General features: G+C 39.6%; 2 protein-coding genes across 9 annotated transcripts in view; one reads left to right on the top strand and one right to left on the bottom strand.

Annotated features, from left to right (window-relative positions):
- Nucleotides 1-13,545, bottom strand: part of PER3 (period circadian regulator 3) — a 47,573-nt gene that overhangs the window by 14,108 nt on the left and 19,920 nt on the right. For 3 of the 8 annotated variants that reach the window (XM_072884068.1, XM_072884070.1, XM_072884069.1), the window contains exons 22-24: nucleotides 12,009-12,126; nucleotides 9,242-9,422; nucleotides 7,426-7,594 (exon numbers count right to left, since the gene is read on the bottom strand). In XM_072884068.1, the coding sequence (XP_072740169.1) occupies nucleotides 12,025-12,126 (102 nt within the window). In that variant the 3' untranslated portion in view covers nucleotides 7,426-7,594; nucleotides 9,242-9,422; nucleotides 12,009-12,024. Of the gene's footprint in view, nucleotides 1-7,425; nucleotides 7,595-8,108; nucleotides 9,423-12,008; nucleotides 12,127-13,545 lie in introns of those variants that run through there. The other 5 variants (XM_072884076.1, XM_072884078.1, XM_072884072.1 and 2 more) reach the window with 4 other exon arrangements.
- On the top strand, nucleotides 700-4,595 carry UTS2 (urotensin 2). Its single transcript, XM_072884087.1, has 4 exons — nucleotides 700-802; nucleotides 3,109-3,219; nucleotides 3,831-3,874; nucleotides 4,479-4,595. Exons 1-4 carry the CDS (start codon nucleotides 700-702, stop codon nucleotides 4,593-4,595), a joined length of 375 nt encoding a protein of 124 aa, XP_072740188.1.

Here is a 13,545-nt window from a genome sequence, read left to right as displayed (position 1 = left end):
TATCAAGCCAGTCTCCAGATGGAAGCTGTACTTTCTCTGCCAAGACAATTCTCTCGGGCAACACTGGATGAGGTCTTCTCAAATAAATAGATGTGAAATGCTACAAGAAAAAAAAAAATTAACTCCCCTAACTTTCTCTTTGTAAATTAACTAGATGTTTTAACTCCCCTTCTCTTTTACTTTTTCTGGCACAAGAACCCCAAATACAACACAACACATCCATCCATCTCACAAAAGGAAAAAAAAGTGCATTTCATATCAGATGCTTTGCGTCAAGCCTGCTAAGGCTCATAAATCAGCTGTCTTATTGCCCTGGTCATTTCAACCAACGTCTGACCCTTTTGTTAACTCATGATTTATAACTGGAAGTTACTTTTTTTTTTTAATGCCAGATTTATAAACTTTACTGTGCTTGGTTTGATATAATATCCATTTTGTACACCAAGCTATAAGACAGTAAATTTATTGTCTATGAACTGTTACCTTGAAAAATTACATCAATGCAAAGTGGTTTCCATTTAGAATCAATGGGCAATAAATTCATTGGATTTTTTTTTTTGAAGGGGGAGAGAACATGATGATATTTATGAGGTCATGAGCAGCTATATAACGGGTGAAACTGGGAGCAGAGGCAACAGTCAGACAGGAGTTCTGAGTTACAGGCATAGACAAAGACAAAATATATTCAACACAGCAATGATGCATAAGCTGGTATTCTGCTGTCTCATTATCATCAGCTTCTCCTGTCCTCTCTCGTCTCTCCCCATCACCAATGCCAGTGAGATGTCTTATCAACTCTCAGGTAAGAGTCTTTTGATTTTAATGGTCATAAAGCAAGGGCTGGAGCAGGAAAAGCAGAAGAGAAGCAGGTATGCTTTCTGAGGGGCCTTTGTCTGTGCTGATCAGCTGTAGAAAAAGCAGGAATGTTTTCAGAACACCGGCAGCGCAAGTGACATCATCAGTGGGTGCTAGTCTTGTACAATGGGGAGGCTGGGTGCCCTAAATATTTCCTCCTGCTGCTTTGAGATCCAGGAGACAAAAGTATCTGAGCCTTCTAGTACTGAATGTGAGCTTGCATGTACAGCGTCTGTCTTTGAAGCAGCATTAGTAGGCACTGAGTAATTTAAAGAAACTTGGCTGTATGGTCTCTCCTCTTGCTACATTTAAAAATGAGCTGTGTTTAACTGAAGTTGTATTTAAAAAGGGGGAAACCTACTGCAAAGATTTATGCAGTCCTACTTAGATCAAGAACAGGTAAGTCTGTCATACACTACAAAAATAGCAAGGTATTGAGCATGCTTTTTGTTTGCACTAATGCAGATTCCATTCAGTTCAGTGAAAGAATAAATCTTTGCTTGAAAAAGCTGTCCTCAAAATTTGAAATTATACTGTAAGTCAAGACGAAAATGTCTCAGTAAAAATGCACAACAGAGTCTGGAAGGTTACTGTCATCAGAACTTGTCCTGTGCTGGAGGAGTTTCTGAAATGAGTTCTGAAAGAACAGGCAAATCAAACCCAAAGTTATTGCATAAATCTGACTTTTAAGAAGTGGCTGTTCTTAGCTGCTTTGCAGGTGCAACAGCTGTTGTGCTGGTTTATAGGTATCAGTAGTCCCTAGTTTGCTTTGAAAATCTTGGACTCACCAAGCCAGCATCTTCTCAAGCCTTCCACTATGTAACTTGCATTTACAGGCAACCGTGACTCAGTATGGATAACATCTCTCGCAGCACAGAGTGAACAAGCTGGCTCTAACAATTACTGTATTTGTTTGAAGGCATCCATTAGGTTTATTAAATCTTCCTTGCTAATATAAAGAGTCTCTAGGCTGGGTAAGATAGAAGTAGAACTCTGTATTAAAGAGGGTTGTTTTGGTTTTTTTTAAATCTCAAAGCAAATTTGCCTGCTAACACTGCTCCAAATTAAAAAAATAATACAAGGCTAGAGATATGAATTGTTTCCGCATAGCATAGGGAAGTTACAGTATTCTTAATCAGAGTCTTACACTGCAATCCCCACTGTCCTTTGCAATTGTCCTTTTGTACGGTGAACAAACTAACAACGTGGATGTCCAAGGTCTTCAAGTTCTTGATCTTGGTCCAAGTTTTTGAAATGTTAGGGGATTATTTTCAGCAGTTCATTTTCTTATATGTTGCTTATTGAGGAGCTATACAGTCTCACCCATCCCTGCAGGCGAGAGCAACTAAAATTCCACAGTATCATCTAAAAGTGCAACTACAAGATGATATTCATCTAAACAACTAGAGTCTGATAATAGCACCCTCTTGTTGCCCACAATTTTGCATGTCTGCTATATATTAGCAAAGATGAAATTTACTGCTCGGATTACAAAAGCCTTATTTACCTCAAGTATAACACCACTAAGGGCTCCTGCTGGCAACCTGCCTTGGGGCACAGGCTAGTTACAGAATTCAAAATTCTCTATGCACATACAAATTAATTCCACGAGGTATCAGCAATCTGTTGTTTCAGAAAAAGTAATAATATCTGTACTGGTATGCACATTAAATGAGAGAGATGATTGAAATGCACTGAGAAGCATAGCTGCCAAAATATGTTTTAAGATTTCCTACATTCATTCCTGCCCCTCCCCCCATTTTATTGCATTTAATAGTTGGGAAACTGATCAGGTTAATAGGCCTTGAACAGGAAGTTTTGTCTTTATTCATAGGAAAGCTCCAGCACAGGAACTAGTTGACAAAGAAATGGACTAAAAAAAAAAATTATACAAGTCTGGGTTGTCTACAGCTGGGTACCAGAAGGATTAGGTTGTGAGTTCCCCAAGCAATGGGAGGGGCTGCTGTTGGTCAAAAAACTTTCCTAATGAAAGATCTGCCAGAGAAATGAGAATCTGAGATTAAGATCAGGAAGGTACCTTTCCTCAGAGCCTTGGAAGGAAAAACAACCCACAACCGACAACTATCCTCTATTACATACATTAAATAAGGATGGATGATTGGTGATTTCATGATAATATTCAACAGGTGGGGCCAACAGACCTGGTCAGAAATCATCTGAGACAGACTGAAACAGGGATTCAAAGCAAAAGACTCTTACCATATGCCTATTTCTGTCATCTTCCATTTGCAGCTGATGAAGATTCACGATTAAATTTGGAGCGGTTGGGCAGCCTAGGAAGCACGTCTCTGCTTCAGTTTCTGCCAGAGCTCTTGGGCACACTGACTGAAGACAACAAAGCAGGTGAGGATTTACCACAGCAATTTATATGGGAGAGTGCCCATGGTTTGCACGTCCAGCTTCCACAGATACTGTGCCCCAACTCCTGGGTGTTTACTGAAATACAACATTATGTGTAGGCAACAGACAGCTGTCAATTAATTAACTGGGACCTTGGGGAAACCTGCTGAGCTGCCATACTTACAGGTCAATACTAGCTGGAAAAGTCTCCAAATTAGCTTAGCAAAACTTCCATATAGCAAAACTGGGGCAAGGCAAAGATTGGCCTAGAAGGAGCTAGCAGACAAAACAAAGTAGCACAGTCTCTTAAAAAACATCAATACTTGCAGAAAGTGCAGAATCAATAGCAATAGATGGTTTGGGGGGCAACAGATATAACAGATGCCTGCTGCAGAGGACAGTACAGCTTGCATCTTCAGAGTGCCAGATCCTGCTGGAACTGTGTGCCACAAGAAGAATGGGCCATGCTGCAGCAAAAGGGTTTTCTGTCTGGTCCTCTGAACAGTCCAGTTCAAGACTTCTACCGGCTATAGCGTTACGGCACACAAGAATGACTCATGTAGGTTCACGATTTCTAAATAGTAAAACATTTCATTATGTCTCCCCTCTACCAGGTCTTAGCCCCAGCAGCTACAACCCAAGGGAAAATATCAAAGAGGTGAGTAAATGACCATCTGTCACTGAAACAAGAAAAATAAGACTCCACATTTTAAACTACATGGAATTGTTACCAATACATCATTTAAGATCCACAGACTTCATAAACAGTATAGACTAAGGTTTGCCACAGTGCTCTTGAAGCTGGAAGCACCTAGCAGTTAGATAAGCAGGGGAGAAAAAAAAAATTAAGAGGAAAAAAAAAGAAAAAAAGAGAGCAAGTAATCCAGAGCATTTTGTTCTAACCCCCCCACTTTTTTCCCCCAGAAAAACAGCCTTCTAAATAAAGGCCAATTTCCAGCTTCACCAGGCCAGGCCAGTACATTAAACAGCATTAGCTGCATGTCATTTTTTTTGCCCCACTACAACACAGGCTACACAGTCTTATCAGATTTGTTATGAACCATTAGGTAAATGGAGAACATCATTCCTGTTCATGTGTCTGCTGAATTAAATATAAAGGCAGAAGACAGGGACTAGTTTTAGTGCATCTAAATCAGAGGGCACACAGGGCTGGGTGACCAGTTGGGGCAGTGAAGAGTGTACTTTCCCGCCGGAAACATTTACCATCCAACAATAACCTCTCTAATGCTGTTTGACTTCAGACTTCCTATGGAAATCATCCTCGAATTGCTTTGCTGGGCCGCTTCTTGACCAAGGACAGGAAACAGTACAAGAAACGTGGGAATCTTTCCGAGTGCTTCTGGAAATACTGCGTGTAAACAGGAGAAGAAACTCTCCCTGACTTTGGTTGCATAATTTATACAGATGTCTGAAAACATGTATATAGATTTGCTTGATTTAAAATGAGAATGAAGAAATATGAAGACAGCTCCTAACTTTAGACTCTACGCTACTTGGAAATTAATAAATTCTTGATGTTTTGCAATTATGCTGTGAGCAGTGTAGTATTTTCTTAGAGTTCAGCACAACAGGAAGAAAGTAACGGGACAAAGAGATAAATACGCAACATGAAGAGAACTCAGGCAGGGGAAGCAAGATTCCCAGGGGCTCTGTGAAACCTCCCAGAAGAGTGATGCCTCAACTGCATCTAAGTCCAGAGGCAAGAGGACTTTCTCCTTTGTCACTTGACGTAGATTGGGGTGCCAGGAAGAAAGGGTCATTGCTGCATTCCCTGATGATCCTGAGCCAGTGAGGGATGGCAACTTAGCAGTCCCCAGTCCCCTCCTGCCATCCCCAAGGCACCACAAAACCAGTAAGCACGTGTCAGGATCAAGCATCTGCTCCCACTACCGCTGGAGAGAGAACTGTTTCTCCTGGTCACTTGTAAAGACAAACCCACAAATCTATTGCTTTGCAGCACCTTGCCTAGTCCCCAGCTGCCCATGACAACAGGGTTGCCTGTGCATAGCACAGGCTTTAAGAATTGTGTCTGATTATCATCAAGCACAGCATGGAAGGTAAACATTATGGTTGTCAATGTCAAAGCTTTACACCCAGACTGCAGACAGTCAGTGGAGGCAGACAGGGCTGACATGACTTAAAAGATTCTATGACTGTGACCTGCACTTATGTGGCTGCACACACAGATGCAGGGAGGTGATATATGGACATAGATCACAAGTGTTACTAGGGCAAGCCACCTCCTGCTTGGGCACTCAAGGGCAGTGAGATTTGTTCCCCTGAGCCACCACACGGTTTTTATAATGTTGTTGTATCCTGGCATCTAAAGTAAGTGAGGGAGAAGACAAAAGAGCAGCTGCAAAAGGGTTCTAGTCTGACTCCTTTGTATGCGGAGTACCAACATACTTTCTCAATCCCAGGTACTTCCTGATAGTATCTGCAATGAATAGAGCTGAAGAGTCAGGAATTGTCTCTGGGGCATGGCAATCTCAATAATATGCACAAGCAGTCTGAGCCGTGAAGCCCTACCTTGTTCAATACATACTTTGCATAAACCTCGTGCTAATCAAGGCTCACAGAAAGCTTGAAGTAAACTTCACCTAACAGTGATACACATGCTACATTGATCTCAATAATATACATCATAAATCTCTGTGCTCTTTAAACAAAGCCTACAGGCTTGATACAGCTTGTTCACTTCGCATAAATTGTAAGACAGATGAAGCCAGCTATGGCAAAGAAAAATGTCCTTACAAATGCAGAGCAGCTGGATGCACTGTGCAGCTATTTGAAATCTTCTGAACATTCATCCTTCTCTTATACAATGGAGCAAGTCAGTGCCTGTCTGGAAGTTACTCCTTTCCTGCCATCTCATCAGTCAATAAAAATTTGTAAGAAAAAACTTCAAATTTATCTAAATGAATAATCATCTAAGACAGATTTATTTCATAGACAGGGAAAGGTGTAGAGCCTACAAAGACTGGGGGGGGGGGGGAATCTGTTCAATGCCACTTCAAAAATTGCAAATATAAAGCAAAATAAAACCACAATGAATAATAATCCAAAATATATTACAATATTTTAAAAGTTCACTAGCCATCTACATAAGAGAATAAAGGAATGAAGAGAGCTGTCAGGTGGTGAAGATGGAGTCAAGATGAGGTAACTGAGCTATAAACCCTCAAACTATTTCAGCTTTCAATACTGCAAAAATACTTTCTAGCAGTTACGGTATCTAAAGAAGCCATACTCAAACAACTTACCGTGTTCAAGCTGGGCCAGAGCACAGCAGCGGAGGCTAGGGGGGAATTCAGCTAATTCTAATATAGCAGAATTTCAGCAGAGACTGAAACTTCCAGTCATTTACAGTCCTTGCCTCTGGTAGGAAGGAGTTCAGACTGCATCTTTGGACATGACAGGTAGTTCTCAAAAAGATGACCATTCGAGACCCTGTTGCACACCCAACTGCCTCCTTCCTGAAGGAAATGTTCATGGCAGATCCCAGATAAGCTCAGTTCCAGGGCCCACGAGTGGAGACCCCAGCCAGTCTGTGACACAGGGTAAACTCTGCTTCTCCCCCCTCCTGCTATAAGCTATAGCTCCTGCCAGCTTTCAGCTCTGAGCTCTTCCTCTCTTCTGCAGGCCAGAGACAAGAAGGCTGGAGCTGCCACAGAAAACTAAAGTGATTGTAGGAAGAGCTCGGGAGGCCAGGCTGATCGTCTTTCCACCAGACAGGGCAGAGCTCTTGGAGCAGGCAGAAAGGTGCAACTGTAGCCGGGGAAGTGAGCCCCAAGAATCCTGTCTATGCCAGCCTGAGCCTGCCTGTAACAGTTTCAGGCAGCAAACTGGCGCATCAAACAGGAGCCAAGCAGGCAGACACCTGTTTGAGCTGCACAGGAGCAGTATCTAATACATATCCTGAAAGTTAACACAGCTGTGGAGAAAACCTACTACAGAAAAGCTATGGTCCCATTACTTTTGAGACTGGGGTGAGTAAGAATCACAGGTCCAATACTCATCTCTCACCATCTGTCAAAAATACAGAAGTACATCAGATAATTTGGCTCACATTTGTAAGTATGTTCAGAATGACCAAATCACCCTTTTAAAAATTAATAAACCATCGGAAAAAAAAATATCCAACGTTACCTTTGAGATGCCTGTATTTCAAGGAACTGCATCACTTACCTTGCCAGAAGCACCTTGAGTTACACACTTATCTAAGATTCCTTCTTTCTGTTCCAGTTTTAATAAGATGCTACATCTTTTGTTCTGTACCTTGTACTTCCTGCAGTGACTTTGCCTTTCTCCTGCAGGCTTCTTTAAGCACTGTTGATCACACTTCTCTCTAAAGTCCCTTAAAGCAGAAAAAGATGAGCGAATTGTTTCTCTGCAATTAGTTAAGAACTTCATTGCTCTATGAGACATGCCTGTGAATTAAATCTATGAATTGTTTCTTTGCACTTCCTCTAGCACACAAGTTTTAGCATGGTGGGGCCAAAGTGCTCCCAGGGTGTTTATTATTTACCTTTTCTAACAAAATCAGCACAGACAGAAGCTTTAAATCCTGCATGCCAAACCCCAACAGCTTACACATCCAAATATAATTCTTTACATTCAAAAGGTACTTGCTCTTCTTTGTGGGATGCAATTAGAAAGGAAATAACACATCCTGAAGCGGGCAAGGTAAAGTGAGATTAAAAAAACCCACAAACCCCCAAACAAAACAGGATGAATGGCCACTACATCACCATTTTCACTGTATCCACAACCTCAACACCTATGTACAATCAGAAAAACGTACTGAATATTTTCTAGAAATTACCAAACAACAGAAGTAAACACACACTTGAAACAGTTCTTTGCAGCATATTTTTCAGTTTTATTTATAAAAACAGAAGCTCCTTTAAAGTGTACAGTTAAAATCACAACTGTAAATTCAACCACAGCTGAATATTATTTCAATAAAATATTCCTATCAACTGATGTAAAAATTCATTCGATTGTGACTTAAAACTCAATTCAGCTGGAAGATAAACTTACCAATACATTACTCATTCAGCGAATAGTTACTGCACACTGTAAAAATACACTGGGGTCCCTCCTGTTCATAGCAATGCCATGAAAATATTCGCACATCAACTCACCTTTTAAAAACATAATTCTGTATTTATGAATACAACAACAAAAAATTGCCAGCAAAATCCACCAAGGGTTTCCAAACCGCTGACGCCCCCACAGGGGGTAGTAACTGCATCATTACTATACTTGCATATTTTCCCTTTGATCACCAAAAAAAGTGACCTTCCAAGCAGCTCTAAACTGTCTGCAACACTATGTCAGGCAAAACAAAGACACATGAACAAAACAGCATGTGCAAATCTGGCTGCAATATTTGCTCCACTGGTCTTTCAGATCAGAACTGGATCTCACTTTGACTACTCCAGCAAACTACAAAGACTGAAAGATTAATATAAGCTGAAGTAAAAACTACCAGTTCCTTAAAACTTATGGAAATGAGGTCCTTCCCAAAAGGCTTGATAAGGCATTTGATTGCAAGATGTTGTGGTTCTAGCGGTGTGAAGAGTAGCTTGGGAAACTGTTTTTTTGTCCTAAACCTGGTTTTGCAGCCAAGATCGTTTGTGGTTTTGGGCAAATAATTTAGTTTCATTGTCACACGTGGCACTGATTCACCTCTTCATTCCTCTTATATTCTTTTCCCATACCATATTTTTTCCGTAACCCAGGACTCATGTAGGCCCAGACAATGAATCTTGCACCTAAGATTTAGCCAGGATTACAAACTTTGAATTCAAACTCCTAGGCACATGCACCTTCATTATATACGGTCATAGGCTATGGTGTTCACAGCACTACAAAAACTGTCTAGGATTTCTGTTGCTGTATGATCCTACTGAGCACAAATTCATAGTAGTAGTTGGTACAAGAAGGGTTAACACCATCAAACAAGAAACACATTTAATATGATCCAGTTTCTACGTACAGGTCAGAATCTTGACCACTTGTAGCAAAGACAGCACAGGATACAGTGAGTGAAGATCCCCAAATTATACTCCTGGATTTGGTATGAACTGGGGGTATGCATCTGTGCAAGTCCTTTGTGTCTCTGCCTCTTTTTATACAACTGGGGTAATGAGAGTCATCTTTTTGACATGTTTCCAGACCTATGGATGAAAAGCATTATTCAAGTGTTAGGTACATATTACCATTCTCCTAAACTAAGTCCCACTGTTTTATAAAATGGATGACATGTATGCCTGCTGAGACATCGCAAACCATCTCATTTTCATACTCAGGAAATAAACAGTGCAAACAATGTACAGCAAAAGAGTTCATTATCTAAACTTTCCTTCTGGCTTACACTTCTAAACTATTTTGAAGGAGACAGCCATCCATACCTGGAGTATTCAAATTAATCTATTTCACTAAGTCTCAAAATACACTAAAGCAGTCATTTTAATTTAAGCACACCTAACTAGAATGGATTCTAGTGCATCAGTCTAATTTGACAGTTAAGTTAGTTAAGAAGCTTCCCAATTAAGAAAAAAACCTATACACAAAGCATCTTATTACATGTTTTAGAGCAAATATTTTAGGCAGTGTGGTTATAAAGCAGAATACTGTATTTGGAAAGTGCTGGAAAAAGAGTAGGACAGGTATAAGGTATTGCCCACATTCTCCTACTGGAGTACAAAACTTGCTATATATAAACACGTACTGAAGTCTCTTATTTTAAGAAGTGTTTAAAGTTTGAACACAAAAAGTACTGAGGATGTGTGCACCTCTGCTGATTTACGACTCTTAAGAAAAAAGAAGTTCAAGCTGAAAAAACTGAAAGACAAATAAAGAAATACAGCTTAAGAATAAACAGAAAGCAACAGGTATAAACAGAGCAGGCAAGCATGCTGTAAAAAACAAAACCAAAACAGACAAACAAACAAACCCCAAAAGAACACTGCCTGAGTCAAACTAGCCTTGAAAACTTAAAATTCTGTAAAAACAACCTTCCTTGAAATAAGCTTTAATGACAAAGATTGTCACTGAATTGATTTTAAAAAGTAACAAAAACCTTTAGATAAATATAGTTTTCCTTCAATGATCTGCAGATCACAGGATTTTTAACTTACTCAACAACTTGAAGCTTACTAGTAAATGAAACTGAAAAAGTGAAAATCCTTCACATAGCAGAAAAGGAATAGTTACACAGAACAAAAGGGTGAATAATGTGTTACATTCTAAAACTGTTTGTTGAGAAGCCTAAGGTGATTAGTAACACCACAAGGAAAATCTGATTACATGCAGCTTTTGATAAACAAGGGGGAAATCAGACAAAATTTGCTAGGTTTTAGTGAAGCGTGTCCTGTTTGAAGAGCACTTTTGAGACATCCACCTTTAAGCTAGAAGTATTAACATGAGAACAAGTCCTTTTACATACTGAAAGGGAAAGTGGTTACAACTTTCTGAACAAACTCACACTACGCATAAACTAATTTTTCATCCATGGATTTCAACAGCCAGAGACTCCATTATAAAGAAAGAGGTTAAAACTTGTACAGGAAGTCAACAGTGATAAGAAATAATGAATATGTGGTTTTATGTTCAAGTTTGACTCCACAACATGTGACTTTTCAAGAACGAAGAAGAAATGAAGCTCAATCTCTTTTTCTTTTTGGCATCACCACAACAAAAACAAAATGGAGAAATGGCTCAAAATTTCCTATCTACTATGTCTGGATTCAACTCATCTAACTACTCTAATACAACAACAAAAAAATAAAGATACAAGTCCGCCTTCCAAAGTGCTAGCAACAGAAGATAAAAGACTGCATGTAGCTACTTGAATTGATAACTAGGCCATAGTGCCTTGATAGAGAAGGTTTTCCATGTGTCTTTTATTAAAAAGCAGATCCTGTATAAGGAAATAACTCCTGAATTGTTACTTCTGGGTTTTTTGATTGCTATTTATAATTCAATCTCTAATGGATTTGCAAACCAGTTACTCTCAATTCACTTTAAACACCTATCTTGAGAAACACAGCTTTAAAAGCAAAAGCTGTAAAACAACTTGGTTCCAAAACACTTATCACAAAAAACATAGGGAATAGCTTTGCTTCTTTCCACTTCACAGTTTATTTTTTTGATGGGCACAAGCTGGCAAAAGGCATTTTGATGCAGATTAACTTGGCCAGTTTTCAGCTGCTCATTAAAAAGCCTATTGGATCCTTGAACCAGCTACAGTGATTTTAGAGCCTCAGAGTATTAGGATCTTCAGTTTACACCTTTAAATATTGAACAAACAAAAATGAAGACCACTCTCTTGTAGCTTGGTTTCAATGCTGGTTTCAACACATCTACCTTACTTGGAGAGTAAACATGCTCTGATCTGTTAGGTTCATCACTGTAGATTCTTAACCACTGCATTTTTTCAGACCCTTACTTTGCTAACTTCAAACAAACAAACCATCCCCCCCAAAACCAAAACACCTTTGTATTTTGCTCATCACTGAGCAATCAAAAGTTAGAAACATAACCCATTCTGTGTCAACTCTGTGAGGTCAGGAAGGGAAACAGCCTCCCAGTGAAAGATTGTCTTCAAAGTCATGCCAGGAGTGGAGGGGTAATGGAGGAAGGTTTAGTTTCACACATGTGACTGCTCATGTTGGGAAGAGATAGCCAGACAGATTCATCGCTAGTATGTAGCAAAGCCAGAGGAAAAGAGAATGGGAATTACACCAAGCAGTTTTACTGACACAAGTGCTGATATCTTCAGCGTTGCAGGAGGGGAGGCGATTTTCCCTTGTTTTCCATACTGTCATCAGCCACTGCAGCCTCACAACTCACTTCCCTGATGTCACATGTGACACAGCCCTTTAAAAAGAAACAAGAACATAGTAATTTAAATTCTCCTTTTTTATGAGTATATTTCAAAGACTCAAATCCTGATGGCATGATACATTGCAATGTCTTGAAACCTCTCACCAATGGGCTGTAATCTCTTTAAAAGCAGAGATTATGCAGTATCTTATTTTCAGAAACAGGCACTTGCACCTCCAACTTATCTTGTTTCAGAAATGAATTCTTTGGTTAGTGGAACACACAGTTTTAGCTTTGAGATAAAAAGGCATGTGACTTCCTTGAATTTGAAGGCCTTTGCTTTCAACTTTATAAGCAAGCTGCTCATTAAGGATTTGGACTGCAGACCGAACAGCAACAATACCGACCAGCAAAAAAAGGCTGAAATGCCCGAGTGTATTGACAGACCAGATTTTTCCTGTTCTTGAGAAATGGTACAATATTGAAGTGAAGTATTAAAATAGAAATCCTGCATTTTTCTACTGTCAGCAGCCTCGTTGCATTTGCAAAATGACAATCTATATTGGAAACCTGACCTACTGCTTAGGAACAGTTTTAGCACATTAGATATCAAATATTTGTATGTGCATACCAATACATCTCATAACATTTGAGTTGTAAATATTCAACAGAATTTTCTGTAAGGCCACTGGACATCATTTTGCTATCTGAATCAAACAACATGGTCCTAACCATAACAGGACGCACAAAGTATTAGGAAAACAAAGATTAATTTTCTGGTCTCGTTCCAGAGCCAAGGACATACATTTCTCAGTTTTTCTGCTCTAAGAATAAATACCACAGTGCAGAATGCCACATTTGAAAATACTAGCACATAGAGCATGCAGTGCTATAAAAGACGTTAGATTTTTCTGCTGCATGGGTACATGAACGCAGCTCACTCTGCCTTGCAATTTTCTGTACAACTCATCACTGGAGCTCTAGATCTTTGTGGGACCAAAACGAGCCTTGCTCGTTTCTTCTCCACAGCACCTAGGAGCACTTTAAACTGATTTGGACATTCTCTAACACATACTAATGTATATCAGAAGTAGTTTATCAGAGTGCCCAAGAGTTATATCAGATAAAATAATCAGGCTTAAGATACCAAAATTCTTAAAGAATTAATCTACCTACAAAAAGCCAGTTATTTTTGTGTTTCCTTCTATATGCCTGAACCTCCTCTGTGATTATGAGCATTTTTCAGCTTGCTGAACAGGCTTGCTCTAATCTTCACTAATGTTCCAGTATTACATGCTATTCAATCAACAGCAATCAACCTTGAGCAAAAAAGAGCAAAAGAACTAACACCAACAGAAAAAACCTCACCAGATATGGACTCTAATGTGAGAGTGTGCCACTATTCCCATGCATCCAACAGTGTGACTGAAGGAACTTTGCTACAGGTGGTTCCTACACAGAATTTGTGTATCT

Source organism: Ciconia boyciana, chromosome 19 (genome assembly GCF_034638445.1).
Source record: "Ciconia boyciana chromosome 19, ASM3463844v1, whole genome shotgun sequence".
Taxonomy (NCBI): Eukaryota; Metazoa; Chordata; class Aves; order Ciconiiformes; family Ciconiidae; genus Ciconia; species Ciconia boyciana.
Note: the sequence above shows the minus strand (reverse complement) of the source record. Positions and strands in the feature narration are given on the sequence as shown.